The following is a 22,774-nucleotide window of genomic DNA, read 5'->3' as shown; positions in this document are numbered from 1 at the left end:
TGTGTGTGTGTGTGTGAAGTATGTTAATCTGTGTGTGTGTATGTATGTGTGTGTGTGTTAATGTGTGTGTGTGTTACCACATACCACCCTGCACCCCACTGTGGCTTTAACCAGCAGCATACCACCCTGCATCCCACCGCTGGCTTTAACCAGCAGCAGACCACCCTGCAGACCACCCTGCATCCCACTGCTGGCTTTAACCAGCAGCAGACCACCCTGCACCCCACCGCTGGCTTTAACCAGCAGCAGACCACCCTGCACCCCACCGCTGGCTTTAACCAGCAGCAGACCACCCTGCATCCCACCGCTGGCTTTAACCAGCAGCAGACCACCCTGCACCCCACCGCTGGCTTTAACCAGCAGCAGACCACCCTGCACCCCACCGCTGGCTTTAACCAGCAGCAGACCACCCTGCACCCCACCGCTGGCTTTAACCAGCAGCAGACCACCCTGCACCCCACCGCTGGCTTTAACCAGCAGCAGACCACCCTGCATCCCACTGCTGGCTTTAACCAGCAGCAGACCACCCTGCACCCCACCGCTGGCTTTAACCAGCAGCAGACCACCCTGCATCCCACTGCTGGCTTTAACCAGCAGCAGACCACCCTGCACCCCACCGCTGGCTTTAACCAGCAGCAGACCACCCTGCATCCCACTGCTGGCTTTAACCAGCAGCAGACCACCCTGCATCCCACTGCTGGCTTTAACCAGCAGCAGACCATTTACATTTTTTTTTTTACATTTGACATTTTAGTCATTTAGCAGACGCTCTTATCCAGAGCGACTTACAGTAGTGAATGCATACATTTCATAATTTTTTTCTCCGCACTGGTCCCCCGTGGGAATCGAACCCACAACCCTGGCGTTGCAAACACGTTACAAACACCATGCTCTACCAACTGAGCCACCACCCTGCACCCCACCGCTGGCTTTAACCAGCAGCAGACCACCCTGCACCCCACTGTGGCTTTAACCAGCAACAGACCACCCTGCATCCCACCGCTGGCTTTAACCAGCAGCAGACCACCCTGCATCCCACCACTGGCTTTAACCAGCAGCAGACCACCCTGCACCCCACCGCTGGCTTTAACCAGCAGCAGACCACCCTGCAAACCACCCTGCATCCCACCACTGGCTTTAACCAGCAGCAGACCACCCTTCACCCCACCGCTGGCTTTAACCAGCAGCAGACCACCCTGCACCCCACCGCTGGCTTTAACCAGCAGCAGACCACCCTGCATCCCACTGTGGCTTACACCAGCAACAGACCACCCTGCATCCCACCGCTGGCTTTAACCAGCAGCAGACCACCCTGCACCCCACCGCTGGCTTTAACCAGCAGCAGACCACCCTGCAGACCACCCTGCATCCCACCGCTGGCTTTAACCAGCAGCAGACCACCCTGCACCCCACCGCTGGCTTTAACCAGCAGCAGACCACCCTGCACCCCACCGCTGGCTTTAACCAGCAGCAGACCACCCTGCATCCCACCGCTGGCTTTAACCAGCAGCAGACCACCCTGCACCCCACCGCTGGCTTTAACCAGCAGCAGACCACCCTGCATCCCACTGTGGCTTACACCAGCAACAGACCACCCTGCATCCCACCGCTGGCTTTAACCAGCAGCAGACCACCCTGCATCCCACCGCTGGCTTTAACCAGCAGCAGACCACCCTGCACCCCACCGCTGGCTTTAACCAGCAGCAGACCACCCTGCATCCCACCGCTGGCTTTAACCAGCAGCAGACCACCCTGCACCCCACCGCTGGCTTTAACCAGCAGCAGACCACCCTGCATGCCACCGCTGGCTTTAACCAGCAGCAGACCACCCTGCACCCCACCGCTGGCTTTAACCAGCAGCATACCACCCTGCATCCCACCGCTGGCTTTAACCAGCAGCAGACCACCCTTCACCCCACCGCTAGCTTTAACCAGCAGCAGACCACCCTGCACCCCACCGCTGGCTTTAACCAGCAGCAGACCACCCTGCACCCCACCGCTGGCTTTAACCAGCAGCAGACCACCCTGCACCCCACCGCTGGCTTTTAACCCCACCGCTGTCCAGCTGGATGACTGTTCTGTGTGTTGTGTTTCAGCCCCTGTCCAGCTGGATGTCTGTTCTGTGTGTGTTGTGTTTCAGCCCTGTCCAGCTGGATGACTGTTCTGTGTGTGTTGTGTTTCAGCCCCTGTCCAGCTGGATGACTGTTCTGTGTGTTCTGTTTCAGCCCTGTCCAGCTGGATGACTGTTCTGTGTGTGTTGTGTTTCAGCCCCTGTCCAGCTGGATGACTGTTCTGTGTGTTGTGTTTCAGCCCTGTCCAGCTGGATGACTGTTCTGTGTGTTGTGTTTCAACCCTGTCCAGCTGGATGACTGTTCTGTGTGTGTTGTGTTTCAGCCCTGTCCAGCTGGATGACTGTTCTGTTTCAGCCCTGTCCAGCTGGATGACTGTTCTGTGTGTGTTCTGTTTCAGCTCTGTCCAGCTGGATGACTGTTCTGTGTGTGTTGTGTTTCAGCCCTGTCCAGCTGGATGACTGTTCTGTTCTGTGTGTGTTCCGTTTCAGCTCTGTCCAGCTGGATGACTGTTCTCTGTGTGTTGTGTTTCAGCCCTGTCCAGCTGGATGACTGTTCTATGTGTTGTGTTTTAGCCCCTGTCCAGCTGTATGACTGTTCTCTGTGTTGTGTTTCAGCTCTGTCCAGCTGGATGACTGTTCTGTGTGTGTTGTGTTTCAGCCCCTGTCCAGCTGGATGACTGTTCTCTGTGTTGTGTTTCAGCCCTGTCCAGCTGGATGACTGTTCTGTTCTCTGTGTTGTGTTTCAGCCCCTGTCCAGCTGGATGACTGTTCTGTGTGTGTTGTGTTTCAACCCTGTCCAGCTGGATGACTGTTCTGTGTGTGTTGTGTTTCAGCCCCTGTCCAGCTGGATGACTGTTCTCTGTGTTGTGTTTCAGCCCCTGTCCAGCTGGATGACTGTTCTCTGTGTTGTGTTTCAGCCCCTGTCCAGCTGGATGACTGTTCTGTTCTGTGTGTTGTGTTTCAGCCCCTGTCCAGCTGGATGACTGTTCTGTGTGTGTTGTGTTTCAGCCCTGTCCAGCTGGATGTCTGTTCTGTGTGTGTTGTGTTTCAGCCCTGTCCAGCTGGATGACTGTTCTGTTCTCTGTGTTCTGTTTCAGCCCTGTCCAGCTGGATGACTGTTCTGTTTCAGCCCTGTCCAGCTGGATGACTGTTCTGTGTGTTGTGTTTCAGTCCTGTCCAGCTGGATGACTGTTCTCTGTGTTGTGTTTCAGCCCCTGTCCAGCTGGATGACTGTTCTGTGTGTGTTCTGTTTCAGCCCTGTCCAGCTGGATGACTGTTCTGTTTCAGCCCTGTCCAGCTGGATGACTGTTCTGTGTGTTGTGTTTCAGTCATGTCCAGCTGGATGACTGTTCTCTGTGTTGTGTTTCAGCCCTGTCCAGCTGGATGACTGTTCTGTGTGTGTTCTGTTTCAGCCCTGTCCAGCTGGATGACTTTGAAGCGTACCTCAAAGACATGAGCAAAGACTCCGCCTACAAGTTTTCTCTGCAGTTTGAGGTAGTATTCTGATGACCTAATGATACACAGAAACATGTTATACCTGGATTATGTTATACCTGGATTAGATATATGATCATGTTATACCTGGATTAGATATATGATCATGGTATACCTGGATTAGATATATGATCATGTTATACCTGGATTAGATATATGATCATGTTATACCTGGATTAGATATATGATCATGTTATACCTGGATTAGATATATGATCATATGGATTAGATATATGATCCTGTTATACCTGGATTAGATTTATGATCATGTTATACCTGGATTAGATATATAATCATGTTATACCTGGATTAGATATATAATCATGTTATACCTGGATTAGATATATGATCATGTTATACCTGGATTAGTTAAATGATCATGTTATACCTGGATTAGATATATGATCATGTTATACCTGGATTAGATATGATCATGTTATACCTGGATTAGATATATGATCATGTTATACCTGGATTAGATATATGGTCATGTTATACCTGGATTAGATATATGATCATGTTATACCAGGATTAGATATATGATCATGTCATACCTAGATTAGATATATGATCATGTTATATCTGGATTAGATATATGATCATGTTATACCTGGATCATGTTATACCTGGATTAGATATATGATCATGTTATACCTGGATTAGATATATGATCATGTTATACCTGGATTAGATATATGATCATGTTATACCTGGATTAGATATATGATCATGTTATACCTGGATTAGTTAAATGATCATGTTATACCTGGATTAAATATATGATCATGTTATACCTGGATTAGATATATGATCATGTTATACCTGGATTAGATATATGATCATGTTATACCTGGATTAGATATATGATCATGTTATACCTGGATTAGATATATGATCATGTTATACCTGGATTAGATATATGATCATATGGATTAGATATATGATCATGTTATACCTGGATTAGATATATGATCATGTTATACCTGGATTAGATATATGATCATGTTATACCTGGATCATGTTATACCTGGATTAGATATATGATCATGTTATACCTGGATTAGATATATGATCATGTTATACCTGGATTAGATATATGATCATGTTATACCTGGATTAGATATATGATCATGTTATACCTGGATTAGATATATGGTCATTTTATACCTGGATTAGATATATGATCATGTTATACCTGGATTAGATATGATCATGTTATACCTGGATTAAATATATGATCATGTTATACCTGGATTAGATATATGATCATGTTATACCTGGATTAGATATATGATCATGTTATACCTGGATTAGATATATGATCATGTTATACCTGGATTAGATATGATCATGTTATACCTGGATTAGATATATGATCATGTTATACCTGGATTAGATATATGGTCATGTTATACCTGGATTAGATATATGGTCATGTTATACCTGGATTAGATATATGATCATGTTATACCAGGATTAGATATATGATCATGTCATACCTAGATTAGATATATGATCATGTTATATCTGGATTAGATATATGATCATGTTATACCTGGATCATGTTATACCTGGATTAGATATATGATCATGTTATACCTGGATTAGATATATGATCATGTTATACCTGGATTAGATATATGATCATGTTATACCTGGATTAGATATATGATCATGTTATACCTGGATTAGATATATGATCATGTTATACCTGGATTAGATATATGATCATGTTATACCTTGATTAGATATATGATCATGTTATACCTGGATTAGATATATGGTCATGTTATACCTGGATTAGATATATGATCATGTTATACCAGGATTAGATATATGATCATGTTATACCTAGATTAGATATATGATCATGTTATATCTGGATCATGTTATACCTGGATTAGATATATGATCATGTTATACCTGGATTAGATATATGGTCATTTTATACCTGGATTAGATATATGATCATGTTATACCTGGATTAGATATGATCATGTTATACCTGGATTAAATATATGATCATGTTATACCTGGATTAGATATATGATCATGTTATACCTGGATTAGATATATGATCATGTTATACCTGGATTAGATATATGATCATGTTATACCTGGATTAGATATATGATCATGTTATACCTGGATTAGATATATGATCATGTTTTACCTGGATTAGATATATGATCATGTTATACCTGGATTAGATATATGATCATATGGATTAGATATATGATCATGTTATACCTGGATTAGATATATGATCATGTTATACCTGGATTAGATATATGATCATGTTATACCTGGATTAGATATATGATCCTGTTATACCTGGATTAGATTTATGATCATGTTATACCTGGATTAGATATATGATCATGTTATTCCTGCATTAGATATATGATCATGTTATACCTGGATTAGATATGATCATGTTATACCTGGATTAGATATATGATCATGTTATACCTGGATTAGATATATGGTCATGTTATACCTGGATTAGATATATGATCATGTTATACCAGGATTAGATATATGATCATGTCATACCTAGATTAGATATATGATCATGTTATATCTGGATTAGATATATGATCATGTTATACCTGGATCATGTTATACCTGGATTAGATATATGATCATGTTATACCTTGATTAGATATATGATCATGTTATACCTGGATTAGATATATGATCATGTTATACCTGGATTAGATATATGATCATGTTATACCTGGATTAGATATATGGTCATTTTATACCTGGATTAGATATATGATCATGTTATACCTGGATTAGATATGATCATGTTATACCTGGATTAAATATGATATGTATACTATATATGATCATGTTATACCTGGATTAGATATATGATCATGTTATACCTGGATTAGATATATGATCATGTTATACCTGGATTAGATATATGATTATGTTATACCTGGATTAGATATATGATCATGTTTTACCTGGATTAGATATATGATCATGTTATACCTGGATTAGATATATGATCATATGGATTAGATATATGATCATGTTATACCTGGATTAGATATATGATCATGTTATACCTGGATTAGATATATGATCATGTTATACCTGGATTAGATATATGATCCTGTTATACCTGGATTAGATTTATGATCATGTTATACCTGGATTAGATATATGATTATGTTATACCTGGATTAGATATATGATCATGTTATACCTGGATTAGATATATGATCATGGTATACCTGGATTAGATATATGATCATGTTATACCTGGATTAGATATATGATCATGTTATACCTGGATTAGATATATGATCATATGGATTAGATATATGATCCTGTTATACCTGGATTAGATTTATGATCATGTTATACCTGGATTAGATATATAATCATGTTATACCTGGATTATGTTATACCTGGATTAGATATATGATCATGTTATACCTGGATTAGATATATAATCATGTTATACCTGGATTAGATATATAATCATGTTATACCTGGATTAGATATATGATCATGTTATACCTGGATTAGTTAAATGATCATGTTATACCTGGATTAGATATATGATCATGTTATACCTGGATTAGATATATGATCATGTTATACCTTGATTAGATATATGATCATGTTATACCTGGATTAGATATATGATCATGTTATACCTGGATTAGATATATGGTCATGTTATACCTGGATTAGATATATGATCATGTTATACCTGGATTAGATATATGATCATGTTATACCTAGATTAGATATATGATCATGCTATACCTGGATCATGTTATACCTGGATTAGATATATGATCATGTTATACCTGGATTAGATATATGATCATGTTATACCTGGATTAGATATATGATCATGTTATACCTGGATCATGTTATACCTGGATTAGATATATGATCATGTTATACCTGGATTAGATATATGATCATGTTATACCTGGATTAGATATATGTTCATGTTATACCTGGATTAGATATATAATCATGTTATACCTGGATTAGATATATGATCATGTTATACCTGGATTAGATATATGATCATGTTATACCTGGATTAGATATATAATGATGTTATACCTGGATTAGATATATGATCATGTTATACCTGGATTAGATATATGATCATGTTATCCCTGGATTAGATATATGATCATGTTATACCTGGATTATATATATGATCATATGGATTAGATATATGATCATGTTATACCTGGATTAGATATATGATCATGTTATACCTGGATTAGATATATGATCATGTTATACCTGGATTAGATATATGATCATGTTATACCTGGATTAGATATATGATCATGTTATACCTGGATTAGATATATGGTCATGTTATACCTGGATCATGTTATACCTGGATTAGATATATGATCATGTTATATCTGGATTAGATATATGATCATGTTATACCTGGATTAGATATATGGTCATGTTATACCTGGATCATGTTATACCTGGATTAGATATATGATCATGTTATACCTGGATTAGATATATGATCATGTTATACCTGGATTAGATATATGATCATGTTATACCTGGATTATGTTATACCTGGATTAGATATATGATCATGTTATACCTGGATTAGATATATGATCATGTTATACCTGGATTAGATATATGATCATGTTATGCCTGGATTAGATATATGATCATGTTATACCTGGATTAGATATATAATCATGTTATACCTGGATTAGATATATGATCATGTTATACCTGGATTAGATATATGATCATGTTATACCTGGATTAGATATATGGTCATGTTATACCTGGATTAGATATATGATCATGTTATACCTGGATTATGTTATACCTGGATTAGATATATGATCATTTTATACCTGGATTAGATATATAATCATGTTATACCTGGATTAGATATATGATCATGTTATACCTGGATTAGATATATGATCATGTTATACCTGGATTAGATATATGATCATGTTATACCTGGATTAGATATATGGTCATGTTATACCTGGATTAGATATATAATCATGTTATACCTGGATTAGATATATGATCATGTTATACCTGGATTAGATATATAATCATGTTATACCTGGATTAGATATATAATCATGTTATACCTGGATTAGATATATGATCATGTTATACCTGGATTAGATATATGATCATGTTATACCTGGATTAGATATATGATCATGTTATACCTGGATTAGATATATGGTCATGTTATACCTGGATTAGATATATAATCATGTTATACCTGGATTAGATATATGATCATGTTATACCTGGATCATGTTATACCTGGATTAGATATATGATCATGTTATATCTGGATTAGATATATGATCATGTTATACCTGGATCATGTTATACCTGGATTAGATTAATGATCATGTTATACCTGGATTATATATTGTGTTTGAGGCGTCGCTCATGGCCTGTCATGTTGTATAGCTGGATTAGATATTGTGTTTGAGGCGTGGTCATGGTCATGTTATCCCTGGATTAGATATTGTGTTTGAGGCGTCGCTCATGGCCTGTCATGTTATCCCTGGATTAGATATTGTGTTTGAGGCGTGGTCATGGCCGGTCATGTGTCTGTCATGTTGTAGGAGCTGAAGAGCGTAGGACTGGATCTTTCCCATGATGCAGCAGACCTGCCAATCAACAGACCCAAGAACCGCTACACCAACATCCTGCCATGTGAGTGACCCAGACACTACACCATATATAACAGTACACCAACATCCTGCCATGTGAGTGACCAGGAGGACCATATATAACAGCACACCAACATCCTGCCATGTGAGTGACCAGGGGACCATATATAACAGCACACCAACATCCTGCCATGTGAGTGACCAGGGGACCATATATAACAGCACACCAACATCCTGCCATGTGAGTGACCAGGGGGACCATATATAACAGTACACCAACATCCTGCCATGTGAGTGACCAGGGGGACCATATATAACAGTACACCAACATCCTGTCATGTGAGTGACCAGGGGGACCATATATAACAGCACACCAACATCCTGCCATGTGAGTGACCAGGGGGACCATATATAACAGCACACCAACATCCTGCCATGTGAGTGACCAGGGGGACCATATATAACAGCACACCAACATCCTGTCATGTGAGTGACCAGGGGGACCATATATAACAGTACACCAACATCCTGTCATGTGAGTGACCGGACACTAGGCCATATATAACAGTACACCAACATCCTGCCATGTGAGTGACCAGGGGGACCATATATAACAGCACACCAACATCCTGCCATGTGAGTGACCAGTGGGACCATATATAACAGTACACCAACATCCTGCCATGTGAGTGACCAGGGGGACCATATATAACAGCACACCAACATCCTGCCATGTGAGTGACCAGGGGGACCATATATAACAGTACACCAACATCCTGCCATGTGAGTGACCAGGGGGACCATATATAACAGCACACCAACATCCTGCCATGTGAGTGACCAGGGGACCATATATAACACTACACCAACATCCTGCCATGTGAGTGACCAGGGGGACCATATATAACAGCACACCAACATCCTGCCATGTGAGTGACCAGGGGGACCATATATAACAGCACACCAACATCCTGCCATGTGAGTGACCAGGGGGACCATATATAACAGTACACCAACATCCTGCCATGTGAGTGACCAGGGGGACCATATATAACAGCACACCAACATCCTGCCATGTGAGTGACCAGGGGGACCATATATAACAGCACACCAACATCCTGCCATGTGAGTGACCGGACACTATGCCATATATAACAGAACACCAACATCCTGCCATGTGAGTGACCAGGGGGACCATATATAACAGCACACCAACATCCTGCCATGTGAGTGACCGGACACTATGCCATATATAACAGAACACCAACATCCTGCCATGTGAGTGACCAGGGGGACCATATATAACACTACACCAACATCCTGCCATGTGAGAGACCAGACACTAGGCCATATATAACATGCTGGTTAATCTGTAGAAACAGGAAACAGGAAACTGATGAGTACTGAATAGAACCGTGACTTTCCCCAGATGACTTCAGCAGAGTGAAGCTGATCTATTTACATAACGACGAGGGATCTGACTACATCAACGCCAACTACATACCAGTAAGTACCAGTGCATACCAACTACACACCATTACATACCAACTACATACCATTACATACCAACTACATACCAGTAAGTACCAGTGCATACCAACTACATACCAACTACATACCATTACATACCAACTACATACCAACTACGTACCATTACATACCAGTACATACCAACTACATACCAACTACATACCATTACATACCAACTACATACCATTACATACCAACTACATACCAACTACATACCATTACATACCAACTACATACCAACTACATACCAACTACATACCTACTACATACCAGTAAGTACCAACTACATATCAGTAAGCACCAGTGCATACCAACTACATACCATTACATACCAACTACATACCAAGTACATACCATTACATACCAACTACATACCAACTACATACCAGTAAGTACCAGTGCATACCAACTAAATACCAACTACATACCATTACATACCAGTAAGTACCAGTGCATACCAACTACATACCAGTACATACCAACTACATACCATTACATACCAACTACATACCAGTAAGTACCAGTACATACCAACTACATACCATTACATACAAACTACATACCAGTAAGTACCAGTACATACCAACTACATACCAGTAAGAACCAGTACATACAAACTAAATACCAACTACATACCATTACATACAACTACATACCAACTACATACCAGTAAGTACCAGTGCATACCAACTACATACCAGTACATACCAACTACATACCATTACATACCAACTACATACCAGTAAGTACCAGTACATACCAACTACATACCATTACATACAAACTACATACCAGTAAGTACCAGTACATACCAACTAAATACCAGTAAGAACCAGTACATACCAACTACATACCATTACATACCAACTACATACCAGTAAGAACCAGTACATACAAACTACATACCAGTAAGTACCAGTACATACCAACTACATACCAGTAAGTACCAGTACATACCAACTACATACCAGTAAGTACCAGTACATACCAACTACATACCAGTAAGTACCAGTACATACCAACTACATACCATTACATACCAACTACATACCAACTACATACCAGTAAGTACCAGTGCATACCAACTACATACCAGTAAGAACCATTACATACCAACTACATACCATTACATACCAGTACATACCAACTACATACCATTACATGCCAACTACATACCAGTAAGTACCAGTACATACCAACTACATACCAGTAAGTACCAGTACATACCAACTACATACCATTAAGTACCAGTACATACCAACTACATCATCCTCTCCCCCTCCAGTAACCATAACCCTGGTTTTCTCCCTCTACAGGGTTATAAATCACCCAGAGAGTACATCGCCACCCAGGGCCCTCTGCCTGAGACGAGGAACGACTTCTGGAACATGGTCCTGCAGCAGAAGAGCCGGGTCATTGTGATGCTGACGCAGTGTAATGAGAGACGCAGGGTGAAGTGTGACCACTACTGGCCGTTCACAGACGAGCCGGTGGACTACGGAGAGATCAGTGTTGAGATGCTGTCCGAGTCAGAATCACCAGAATGGACCATACGGAACTTCAGACTGGGATATGTGAGTGGATCTACAGCATTACATGATAAACAAACAACAACTGATTTCAAAGTTTAACAAAACAACACTGATTTCAAAGTTGAACAAAACAAACAACACTGATTTCAAAGTTTAACAAAACAACACTGATTTCAAAGTTTAACAAAACAAACAACAACTGATTTCAAAGTTTAACAAAACAACACTGATTTCAAAGTTGAACAAAACAAACAACACTGATTTCAAAGTTTAACAAATCAAACAACACTCGTTGCACGAGAACTACTTTTAACAATTTACGCTGAACATGTATTATTTAGTATTGAATGTAAAGACCAGATTAAATCAAGAATAGTCTGATGGGTGACAATATTAGCGTATCACTTGTGAATTATATATTATCACTTGTCAGTGATGCCCAGTTTAAGAAACAATGGCTTTTATTTTTGCGACTTGTTCGAGTCATAGTCGCACACCTCATGTACACCTCATCGCACTCCTCATTCTGCTGTATTATTGACTGTATGTTTGTTTTTACTCCATGTGTAACTCTGTGTTGTTGTATGTTGTCGAACTGCTTTGCTTTATCTTGGCCAGGTCGCAGTTGTAAATGAGAACTTGTTCTCTACTAACCTACCTGGTTAAATAAAGGACTTGTTCTCAACTAGCCTACCTGGTTAAATAAAGGACTTGTTCTCTACTAGCCTACCTGGTTAAATAAAGGACTTGTTCTCAACTAGCCTACCTGGTTAAATAAAGGACTTGTTCTCTACTAACCTACCTGGTTAAATAAAGGACTTGTTCTCAACTAACCTACCTGGTTAAATAAAGGACTTGTTCTCAACTAGCCTACCTGGTTAAATAAAGGACTTGTTCTCAACTAGCCTACCTGGTTAAATAAAGGACTTGTTCTCAACTAACCTACCTGGTTAAATAAAGGTGGAATAAATAAATACATTTTTTTTAAATGTAGCCTAGCCCATAGACCTATAGTTGAAGTCGGAAGTTTACATACACCTTAGCCATATACATTTAAACTCAGTTTTTCACAATTCCTGACATTTAATCCCCAGTAAAAATTCCCTGTTTTAGGTCAGTTAGGATCACCACTTTATTTTAAGAATGTGAAATGTCAGAATAATAGTAGAGAGAATGATTTATTTCAGCTTTTATTTCTTTCATCACATTCCCAGTGGGTCAGAAGTTTACATACACTCAATTAGTATTTGGTAGCATTGCATTTAAATTGTTTAACTTGGGTCAAACGTTTCGGGTAGCCTTCCACAAGCTTCCCACAATAAGTTGGGTGAATTTTGGCCCATTCCTCCTGACAGAGCTGGTGTAACTGAGTCAGGTTTGTAGGCCTCCTTGCTCGCACATGCTTTTTCAGTTCTGCACACACATTTTCTATAAGATTGAGTTCAGGGCTTTGTGATGGTCACTCCAATACCTTGACTTTGTTGTCCTTAAGCCATTTTGTCACAACTTTGGAAGTATGCTTGGGGTTATTGTCCACTTGGAAGATCCATTTGCGACCAAACTTTAACTTCCTGACTGATGTCTTCAGATGTTGCTTCAATATATCCACATCATTTTCCTGCCTCATGATGCCATCTATTTTGTGAAGTGCACCAGTCCCTCCTGCAGCAAAGCACCCCCACAACATGATGCTGCCACCTCCGTGCTTCACGGTTGGGATGGTGATCTTCGGCTTGCAAGCCTCCCCCTTTTTCCTCCAAACATAACGATGGTCATTATGGCCAAACAGTTCTATTTCATCAGACCAGAGGACATTTCTCCAAAAAGTACAGTTGCAAACCGTAGTCTGCCTTTTTTATGGCGGTTTTGGAGCAGTGGCTTCTTCCTTGCTGAGCGGCCTTTCAGGTTATGTCGATATAGGACTCATTTTACTGTGGATATAGATACTTTTGTACCTGTTTCTTCCAGCATCTTCACAAGGTATTTTGCTGTTGTTCTGGGATTGATTTGCACTTTTCGCACCAAGTACGTTAATCTCTAGGAGACAGAATGTGTCTCCTTCCTGAGCGGTATGACGGCTGCGTGGTCCCGTGGTGTTTATACTTGCGTACTATTGTTTGTACAGATGAACATGGTACCTTCTGGCGTTTGGAAATTGCTCCCAAGGATGAACCAGACTTGTGGAGGTCTACAATTTATTTTCTGAGGTCTTGGCTGATTTCTTTTGATTTTCCCATGATGTCAAGCAAAGAGGCACTGAGTTTGAAGGTAGGCCTTGAAATACATCCACAGGTACACCTCCAATTGACTCAAATGATGTCAATTAGCCTATCAGAAGCTTCTAAAGCCATGACTTCATTTTCTGGAATTTTCCAAGCTGTTTAAAGGCCCAGTCATCTTAGTGTATGTAAACTTCTGACCCACTGGAATTGTGATACAGTGAATTATAAGTGAAATAATCTGTCTGTAAACAATTGTTGGAAAAATGACTTGTCATGCACAAAGTAGATGTCCTAACCGACTTGCAAAAACTATAGTTTGGTAACAAGAAATTTGTGGAGTGGTTGAAAAACGAGTTTTAATGACTCCAACCTAAGTGGATGTAAACCTCCGAATTCAACTGTATGTGGGTCAAAACTATTTCTAAAATTTAACAAAATAAAAAGTCTTTTGAGATATCAATATGAATATTTTTTGTGCTGAGCATTAACTGAAATGTCTGTTATTTTCCGTTTTTTAAGCAACTAACTGACCAACATCCATTCAATTATTTGTTCCATTTCCTTATTTTGTTTGTTGGTGTGAGCTCAATGCCGTTTCTCTAGAGATAAATCAATTCAAGCCCGAACTGTGCGATGCACTAGGGAGTTGTAGAGATAATGTAATGATCGTAGCATAGCTGTGTTCTGACTAGAGATAATGTAATGATCGTAGCATAGCCACGTTCTGACTAGAGATAATGTAATGATCGTAGCATAGCTGTGTTCTGACTAGAGATAATGTAATGATCGTAGCATAGCCACGTTCTGACTAGAGATAATGTAATGATCGCAGCATAGCCACGTTCTGACTAGAGATAATGTAGCATAGCCACGTTCTGACTAGAGATAATGTAGCATAGCCACGTTCTGATTAGAGATAATATAATGATCGCAGCATAGCCACGTTCTGACTAGAGATAATGTAATGATCGCAGCATAGCCACGTTCTGACTAGAGATAATGTAGCATAGCCACGTTCTGACTAGAGATAATGTAATGATCATAGCATAGCTGTGTTCTGGCTAGAGATAATGTAATGATCGTAGCATAGCTGTGTTCTGACTAGAGATAATGTAGCATAGCTGTGTTCTGGCTAGAGATAATGTAATGATCGTAGCATAGCTGTGTTCTGACTAGAGATAATGTAATGATCGTAGCATAGCTGTGTTCTGACTAGAGATAATGTAATGATCGTAGCATAGCTGTGTTCTGACTAGAGATAATGTAATGATCGTAGCATAGCTGTGTTCTGACTAGAGATAATGTAATGATCGTAGCATAGCTGTGTTCTGACTAGAGATAATGTAATGATCGTAGCATAGCTGTGTTCTGACTAGAGATAATGTAGCATAGCTGTGTTCTGACTAGAGATAATGTAATGATCGTAGCATAGCTGTGTTCTGACTAGAGATAATGTAATGATCGTAGCATAGCTGTGTTCTGACTAGAGATAATGTAGCATAGCTGTGTTCTGGCTAGAGATAATGTAATGATCGTAGCATAGCTGTGTTCTAACTAGAGATAATGTAATGACCGTAGCATAGCCGCGTTCTGACTAGAGATAATGTAATGACCGTAGCATAGCCACGTTCTGACTAGAGATAATGTAGCATAGCTGTGTTCTGACTAGAGATAATGTAATGATCGTAGCATAGCCACATTCTGACTAGAGATAATGTAATGATCGTAGCATAGCTGCGTTCTGACTAGAGATAATGTAATGATCGTAGCATAGCTGCGTTCTGACTAGAGATAATGTAATGATCGTAGCATAGCTGTGTTTTGACTAGAGATAATGTAATGATCGTAGCATAGCTGTGTTCTGACTAGAGATAATTTAGCATAGCCGCGTTCTGACTAGAGATAATGTAATGATCGTAGCATAGCTGTGTTCTGACTAGTGATAATGTAATGATCGTAGCATAGCCACGTTCTGACTAGAGATAATGTAATGATCGTAGCACAGCCACGTTCTGACGAGAGATAATGTAATGATCATAGCATAGCTGTGTTCTGACTAGAGATAATGTAATGATCGTAGCATAGCTGTGTTCTGACTAGAGATAATGTAATGATCGTAGCATAGCTGTTCTGACTAGAGATAATGTAGCATAGCTGTGTTCTGACTAGAGATAATGTAATGATCGTAGTACAGCTGTGTTCTGACTAGAGATAATGTAGCATAGCTGTGTTCTGACTAGAGATAATGTAATGATCGTAGCATAGCTGTGTTCTGACTAGAGATAATGTAGCACAGCTGTGTTCTGACTAAAGATAATGTAATGAACATGCAGTCAGTATCTCAGGGCTAATTTTTTTATTTTTTTATTTGACCTTTATTTAACGAGGCAAGTCAGTTAAGAACAAATTCTTATTTTCAATAACAGCCTCCCGGGGAACAGTGGGTTAACTGCCTTGTTCAGGGGCAGAACGACAGATTAAATGGCACTAGATGGGATCTCTGGGTCTGACACGTAGAGGTCTAAATGACACTAGATGGTATCTCTGGGTCTGACAGGAGACACCTAGAGGTCTAAATGACACTAGATGGTATCTCTGGGTCTGACACCTAGAGGTCTAATTGACACTAGATGGTATCTCAGGGTCTGACAGGTAGAGGTCTAAATGACACTAGATGGGATCTCTGGGTCTGACACTTTCATCAGGATTTTAAAAAAAAAATGGTTTGTGTTACAAATGTAAAAAAGCATTTCAAACATCCTTCCGTTTTATATGTGAGCATTTCCAGAACAACGTGAGATACCAAAAATATTTTCCTGCCGTGGAATCGCCCTTATGCTACAGTAATGTGAGTCAAATGTTATAGAGGTGTCATGCTAGATCAACCCGGTAGAGAGATGGAGAGATCTGGTATAATGTAAACATCTGAGTCAAATGTTATAGAGGTGTCCTGCTAGCTAGCTAGACCCAGTAGAGAGATGGAGAGATCTGGTGTAATGTAAACATCTGAGACAAATGTTATAGAGGTGTCCTGCTAGCTAGACCCGGTAGAGAGATGGAGAGATCTGGTATAATGTAAACATCTGAGCCAAATGTTATAGAGGTGTCCTGCTAGATCAACCCGGTAGAGAGATGGAGAGATCTGCTGTAATGTAAACATCTGAGCCAAATGTTATAGAGGTGTCATGCTAGATCAACCCGGTAGAGAGATGGAGAGATCTGGTATAATGTAAACATCTGAGCCAAATGTTATAGAGGTGTCATGCTAGATCAACCCGGTAGAGAGATGGAGAGATCTGCTGTAATGTAAACATCTGAGTCAAATGTTATAGAGGTGTCCTGCTGCTAGCTAGACCCAGTAGAGAGATGGAGAGATCTGGTGTAATGTAAACATCTGAGCCAAATGTTATAGAGGTGTCCTGCTGCTAGATAGACCCGGTAGAGAGATGGAGAGATCTGGTGTATACTAATCCATCAGCCCTGTCTAACTGCTTGTCTCTTCCCCTTGCAGGCTGATGAGTCTCAGGACGTCCTCCATCTCAACTACACATCCTGGCCGGACCACGGCGTCCCCACGGTCAACGCCATCGATAGCATCCTGAAGTTCGTCCACATCGTCCGCCAGCAGGCCAACCGCACCAAAGAACCCATTGTGGTTCACTGCAGGTACGTACGGGGTCTACCAGGCTCAACCACAGGGGCCGTGCTGTCAAGCTGCTCGGTACCGACCCTCTCTCAGGTAGAAAACTGGGTGTAATGCAGGGGTCGTCTAAAGGAGACCCAAGGTGCAGCGTGGGTAGTGCAGCGTGGGTAGTGCAGCGTGGGTAGTGCTCATTCTTCTCTTTAATGAAAAAAAAACAAAAACAACAAAACGACCGACAGGTAAGGTACACTTTGACAAAACGGAAAACAACTACCCACAACCCACACATGAAAAAAAACAGGCTGCCTAAGTATGGTTTCCAATCAGAGACATTGATAGACAGTTGCCTCCGATTGGAAACCATACCCGGCCAAAACATAGAAAAACAAAAACATAGAAATCTAGAAAACCCTACATAGAAACAGAAAACCCAAAACCACCCAAAACACCCCACCTGTCGCGCCCTACTATGGAAAACGACCTCTTACAAGGGTCAGGACATGTCACTGGGTTACATTCAATATGACCTCGGTGGATGTAAAACTCTGCAAAAAAATCGGTAAATCGTTTTTTAAAGTATTAAAAGCTTGTATCACAACTGGCCGTGATTGGGTGAGCCATAGGGGCGGGGCACAATTGGCCCAGCGTCGTCTGGGTTTGGCCCGGTGGAGGACGTTGCTGTAAATAACAATTTGTTCTTAACTGACTGGCCTAGTTGAATAAAGGTTCAATATAATAAAACATGTATTTGACCAATTCAGTTCTGCTCTGTTTGTATCAAATGATCTAAAGGAAATGTCTCTCCACAGTGCTGGTGTCTCTCCACAGTGCTGGTATCTCTCCACTAACATGCTGTTGTGTTCTCTCCACAGTGCTGGTGTCTCTCCACAGTGCTGGTGTCTCTCCACAGTGCTGGTGTCTCTCCACAGTGCTGGTATCTCTCCACAGTGCTGGTGTCTCTCCACAGAGCTGGTATCTCTCCACAGTGCTGGTGTCTCTCCACAGTGATGGTGTCTCTCCACTAACATGCTGTTGTGTTCTCTCCACAGTGCTGGTGTCTCTCCACAGTGCTGGTGTCTCTCCACAGTGCTGGTGTCTCTCCACAGTGCTAGTGTCTCTCCACAGTGCTAGTGTCTCTCCACAGTGCTAGTGTCTCTCCACAGAGCTGGTGTCTCTCCACAGTGCTGGTGTCTCTCCACAGTGCTGGTGTCTCTCCACAGTGCTGGTGTCTCTCCACAGAGCTGGTGTCTCTCCACAGTGCTGGTGTCTCTCCACAGTGCTGGTATCTCTCCACAGTGCTGGTGTTTCTCCACAGTGCTGGTGTCTCTCCACAGTGCTGGTGTCTCTCCACAGTGCTGGTGTCTCTCCACAGTGCTGGTATCTCTCCACAGTGCTGGTATCTCTCCACTAACATGATGTTGTGTTCTCTCCCCAGTGCTGGTGTCTCTCCACAGTGCTGGTGTCTCTCCACAGTGCTGGTGTCTCTCCACAGTGCTGGTATCTCTCCACAGTGCTGGTATCTCTCCACTAACATGATGTTGTGTTCTCTCCACAGTGCTGGTGTCTCTCCACAGTGCTGGTGTCTCTCCACAGTGCTGGTATCTCTCCACTAACATGATCTTGTGTTCTCTCCACAGTGCTGGTGTGGGCCGGACAGGGACCTTCATAGCTCTGGACCGTCTGATGCAGCACATCAGAGAACACGAGTTTACTGACATCCTGGGGATGGTGTCTGAGATGAGGTCCCATCGACTCTCCATGGTCCAGACGGAGGTAGAGACAGTCCCAGTGGGGTTTAGGGTTAGGATCTGAGATGAGATGAGGTACCATCTTCTCTCCATGGTCCAGACGGAGGTCAGAGACAGACCCAGTGGGGTTTAGGGTTAGTAGGGTTAGGATCTGAGATGAGGTCCCATCTTCTCTCCATGGTCCAGACGGAGGTAGAGACAGTCCCAGTGGGGTTTAGGGTTAGGATCTGAGATGAGATGAGGTCCCATCTTCTCTCCATGGTCCAGACGGAGGTAGAGACAGTCCCAGTGGGGTTTAGGGTTAGTAGGGTTAGGATCTGAGATGAGATGAGGTACCATCTTCTCTCCATGGTCCAGACGGAGGTAGAGCCAGTCCCAGTGGGGTTTAGGGTTAGTAGGGTTAGGATCTGAGATGAGGTCCCATCTTCTCTCCATGGTCCAGACGGAGGTAGAGACAGTCCCAGTGGGGTTTAGGGTTAGTAGGGTTAGGATCTGAGATGAGATGAGGTCCCATCTTCTCTCCATGGTCCAGACGGAGGTAGAGACAGTCCCAGTGGGGTTTAGGGTTAGTAGGGTTAGGATCTGAGATGAGATGAGGTACCATCTTCTCTCCATGGTCCAGACGGAGGTAGAGACAGTCCCAGTGGGGTTTAGGGTTAGTAGGGTTAGGATCTGAGATGAGGTCCCATCTTCTCTCCATGGTCCAGACGGAGGTAGAGACAGTCCCAGTGGGGTTTAGGGTTAGTAGGGTTAGGATCTGAGATGAGGTACCATCTTCTCTCCATGGTCCAGACGGAGGTAGAGCCAGTCCCAGTGGGGTTTAGGGTTAGTAGGGTTAGGATCTGAGATGAGGTCCCATCTTCTCTCCATGGTCCAGACGGAGGTAGAGACAGTCCCAGTGGGGTTTAGGGTTAGTAGGGTTAGGATCTGAGATGAGGTCCCATCTTCTCTCCATGGTCCAGACGGAGGTAAGACTCTGTCCCCTTTCCCCTCAGACTGAGGCACTGTAGGGACCCATCTGGGCTCTGGCCAGAACTAGGGCACTATATAGGGAATAGGGCTCTGGTCAGAACTAGGGCACTATATAGGGAATAGGGCTCTGGTCAGAACTAGGGCACTATATAGGGAATAGGGCTCTGGTCAGAACTAGGGCACTATATAGGGAATAGGGCTCTGGTCAGAACTAGGGCACTATATAGGGAATAGGGCTCTGGTCAGAACTAGGGCACTATATAGGGAATAGGGCTCAGGTCAGAACTAGGGCACTATATAGGGAATAGGGCTCAGGTCAGAACTAGGGCACTATATAGGGAATAGGGCTCAGGTCAGAACTAGGGCACTATATAGGGAATAGGGCTCAGGTCTATAGTAGGGCACTATATAGGGAATAGGGCTCTGGTCTAAAGTAGTGCACTATATAGGGAATAGGGCTCTGGTCTATAGTAGTGCACTATATAGGGAATAGGGCTCTGGTCTAAAGTAGTGCACTATATAGGGAATAGGGCTCTGGTCTATAGTAGTGCACTGAAACATTCTACTGTTGATGTTCTTCCTTCATGATGTCACTTCCTGTAGGAGCAGTATGTGTTCATCCACCAGTGTGTCCTGCTCATGTGGAAGAAGAAGACACAGTCCGTCGCCAGTGATGTCATCTACGAGAACATCAGCAAGTCCTAGTGACCGCCCCCTGCACAATGTAAGAATCTATAGGCGCCCCTCTGAGTCTATAGGCGCCCCTCTGAGTCTATAGGCGCCCCTCTGAGTCTATAGGCGCCCCTCTGAGTCTATAGGCGCCCCTCTGAGTCTATAGGCGCCCCTCCGAGTCTATAGGCGCCCCTCCGAGTCTATAGGCGCCCCTCCGAGTCTATAGGCGCCCCTCCGAGTCTATAGGCGCCCCTCCGAGTCTATAGGCGCCCCTCCGAGTCTATAGGCGCCCCTCCGAGTCTATAGGCGCCCCTCCGAGTCTATAGGCGCCCCTCCGAGTCTATAGGCGCCCCTCCGAGTCTATAGGCGCCCCTCTGAATCCACAGCCACCTTCTCTGAATCCATAGCTACCTTCTCTGAATCCCCAGCCACCTTCTCTGAATCCCCAGCCATCTTCTCTGAATCCCCAGCCACCCTCTCTGAATCTTCAGCCATCTTCTCTGAATCCCCAGCCACCTTCTCTGAATCCCCAGCCATCTTCTCTGAAAACACAGCCATCTTCTCTGAATCCCCATCCACCTTCTCTGAATCCACAGCCATCTTCTCTGAATCCCCAGCCACCTTCTCTGAATCCCCAGCCACCTTCTCTGAATCCCCAGCCACCTTCTCTGAATCCATAGCTACCTTCTCTGAATCCACAGCCACCTTCTCTGAATCCACAGCCACCCTCTCCTGAATCTATAGCCACCTTCTCAGAATCCCCAGCCACCTTCTCAGAATCCACAGCCACCTTCTCTGAATCCATAGCCACCTTCTCTGAATCCATAGCCACCTTCTCTGAATTCCCAGCCACCTTCTCTGAATCCATAGCTACCTTCTCTGAATCCCCAGCCACCTTCTCTGAATCCCCAGCCACCTTCTCAGAATCCACAGCCACCTTCTCTGAATCCAGAGCCATCTTCTCTGAATCCCCAGCCATCTTCTCTGAATCCCCAGCCATCTTCTCTGAATCCCCAGCCATCTTCTCTGAATCCCCAGCCACCTTCTCTGAATCCCTTCTCTGTCATCAGATGGAGAGACTATATCTGAGCAGGTCCCTACGCTAGCAGTTCAATGCTAACCCTATTCTGAGCAGGTCCCTACGCTAGCAGTTCAATACTAACCCTATTCTGAGCAGGTCCCTACGCTAGCAGTTGAATACTAACC

The 22,774-nt window shown here is 42.6% G+C and overlaps 1 protein-coding gene and 1 long non-coding RNA gene across 10 annotated transcripts in view; both read left to right on the top strand.

Annotated features, from left to right (window-relative positions):
- Window positions 1–22,774, top strand: part of ptpro (protein tyrosine phosphatase receptor type O) — a 106,721-nt gene that overhangs the window by 80,618 nt on the left and 3,329 nt on the right. For all 9 annotated transcript variants that reach the window (XM_029748374.1, XM_029748375.1, XM_029748373.1 and 6 more), the window contains 7 exons: window positions 3,484–3,565; window positions 9,202–9,292; window positions 10,679–10,755; window positions 12,096–12,353; window positions 18,045–18,199; window positions 19,814–19,949; window positions 21,500–21,620. In XM_029748374.1, the coding sequence (XP_029604234.1) occupies window positions 3,484–3,565; window positions 9,202–9,292; window positions 10,679–10,755; window positions 12,096–12,353; window positions 18,045–18,199; window positions 19,814–19,949; window positions 21,500–21,601 (901 nt within the window). In that variant the 3' untranslated portion in view covers window positions 21,602–21,620. The remainder of the gene's footprint in view (window positions 1–3,483; window positions 3,566–9,201; window positions 9,293–10,678; window positions 10,756–12,095; window positions 12,354–18,044; window positions 18,200–19,813; window positions 19,950–21,499; window positions 21,621–22,774) is intronic.
- Window positions 16,959–17,243, top strand: LOC115189864 (uncharacterized). Its single transcript, XR_003877027.1, has 2 exons — window positions 16,959–17,147; window positions 17,192–17,243. It is a non-coding gene; the product is annotated as an uncharacterized LOC115189864 (long non-coding RNA).

The sequence above is a fragment of the Salmo trutta genome, unplaced genomic scaffold, assembly GCF_901001165.1.
Source record: "Salmo trutta unplaced genomic scaffold, fSalTru1.1, whole genome shotgun sequence".
Classification (NCBI taxonomy): domain Eukaryota; kingdom Metazoa; phylum Chordata; class Actinopteri; order Salmoniformes; family Salmonidae; genus Salmo; species Salmo trutta.
This window is presented reverse-complemented; position numbering and strand designations above follow the sequence as displayed.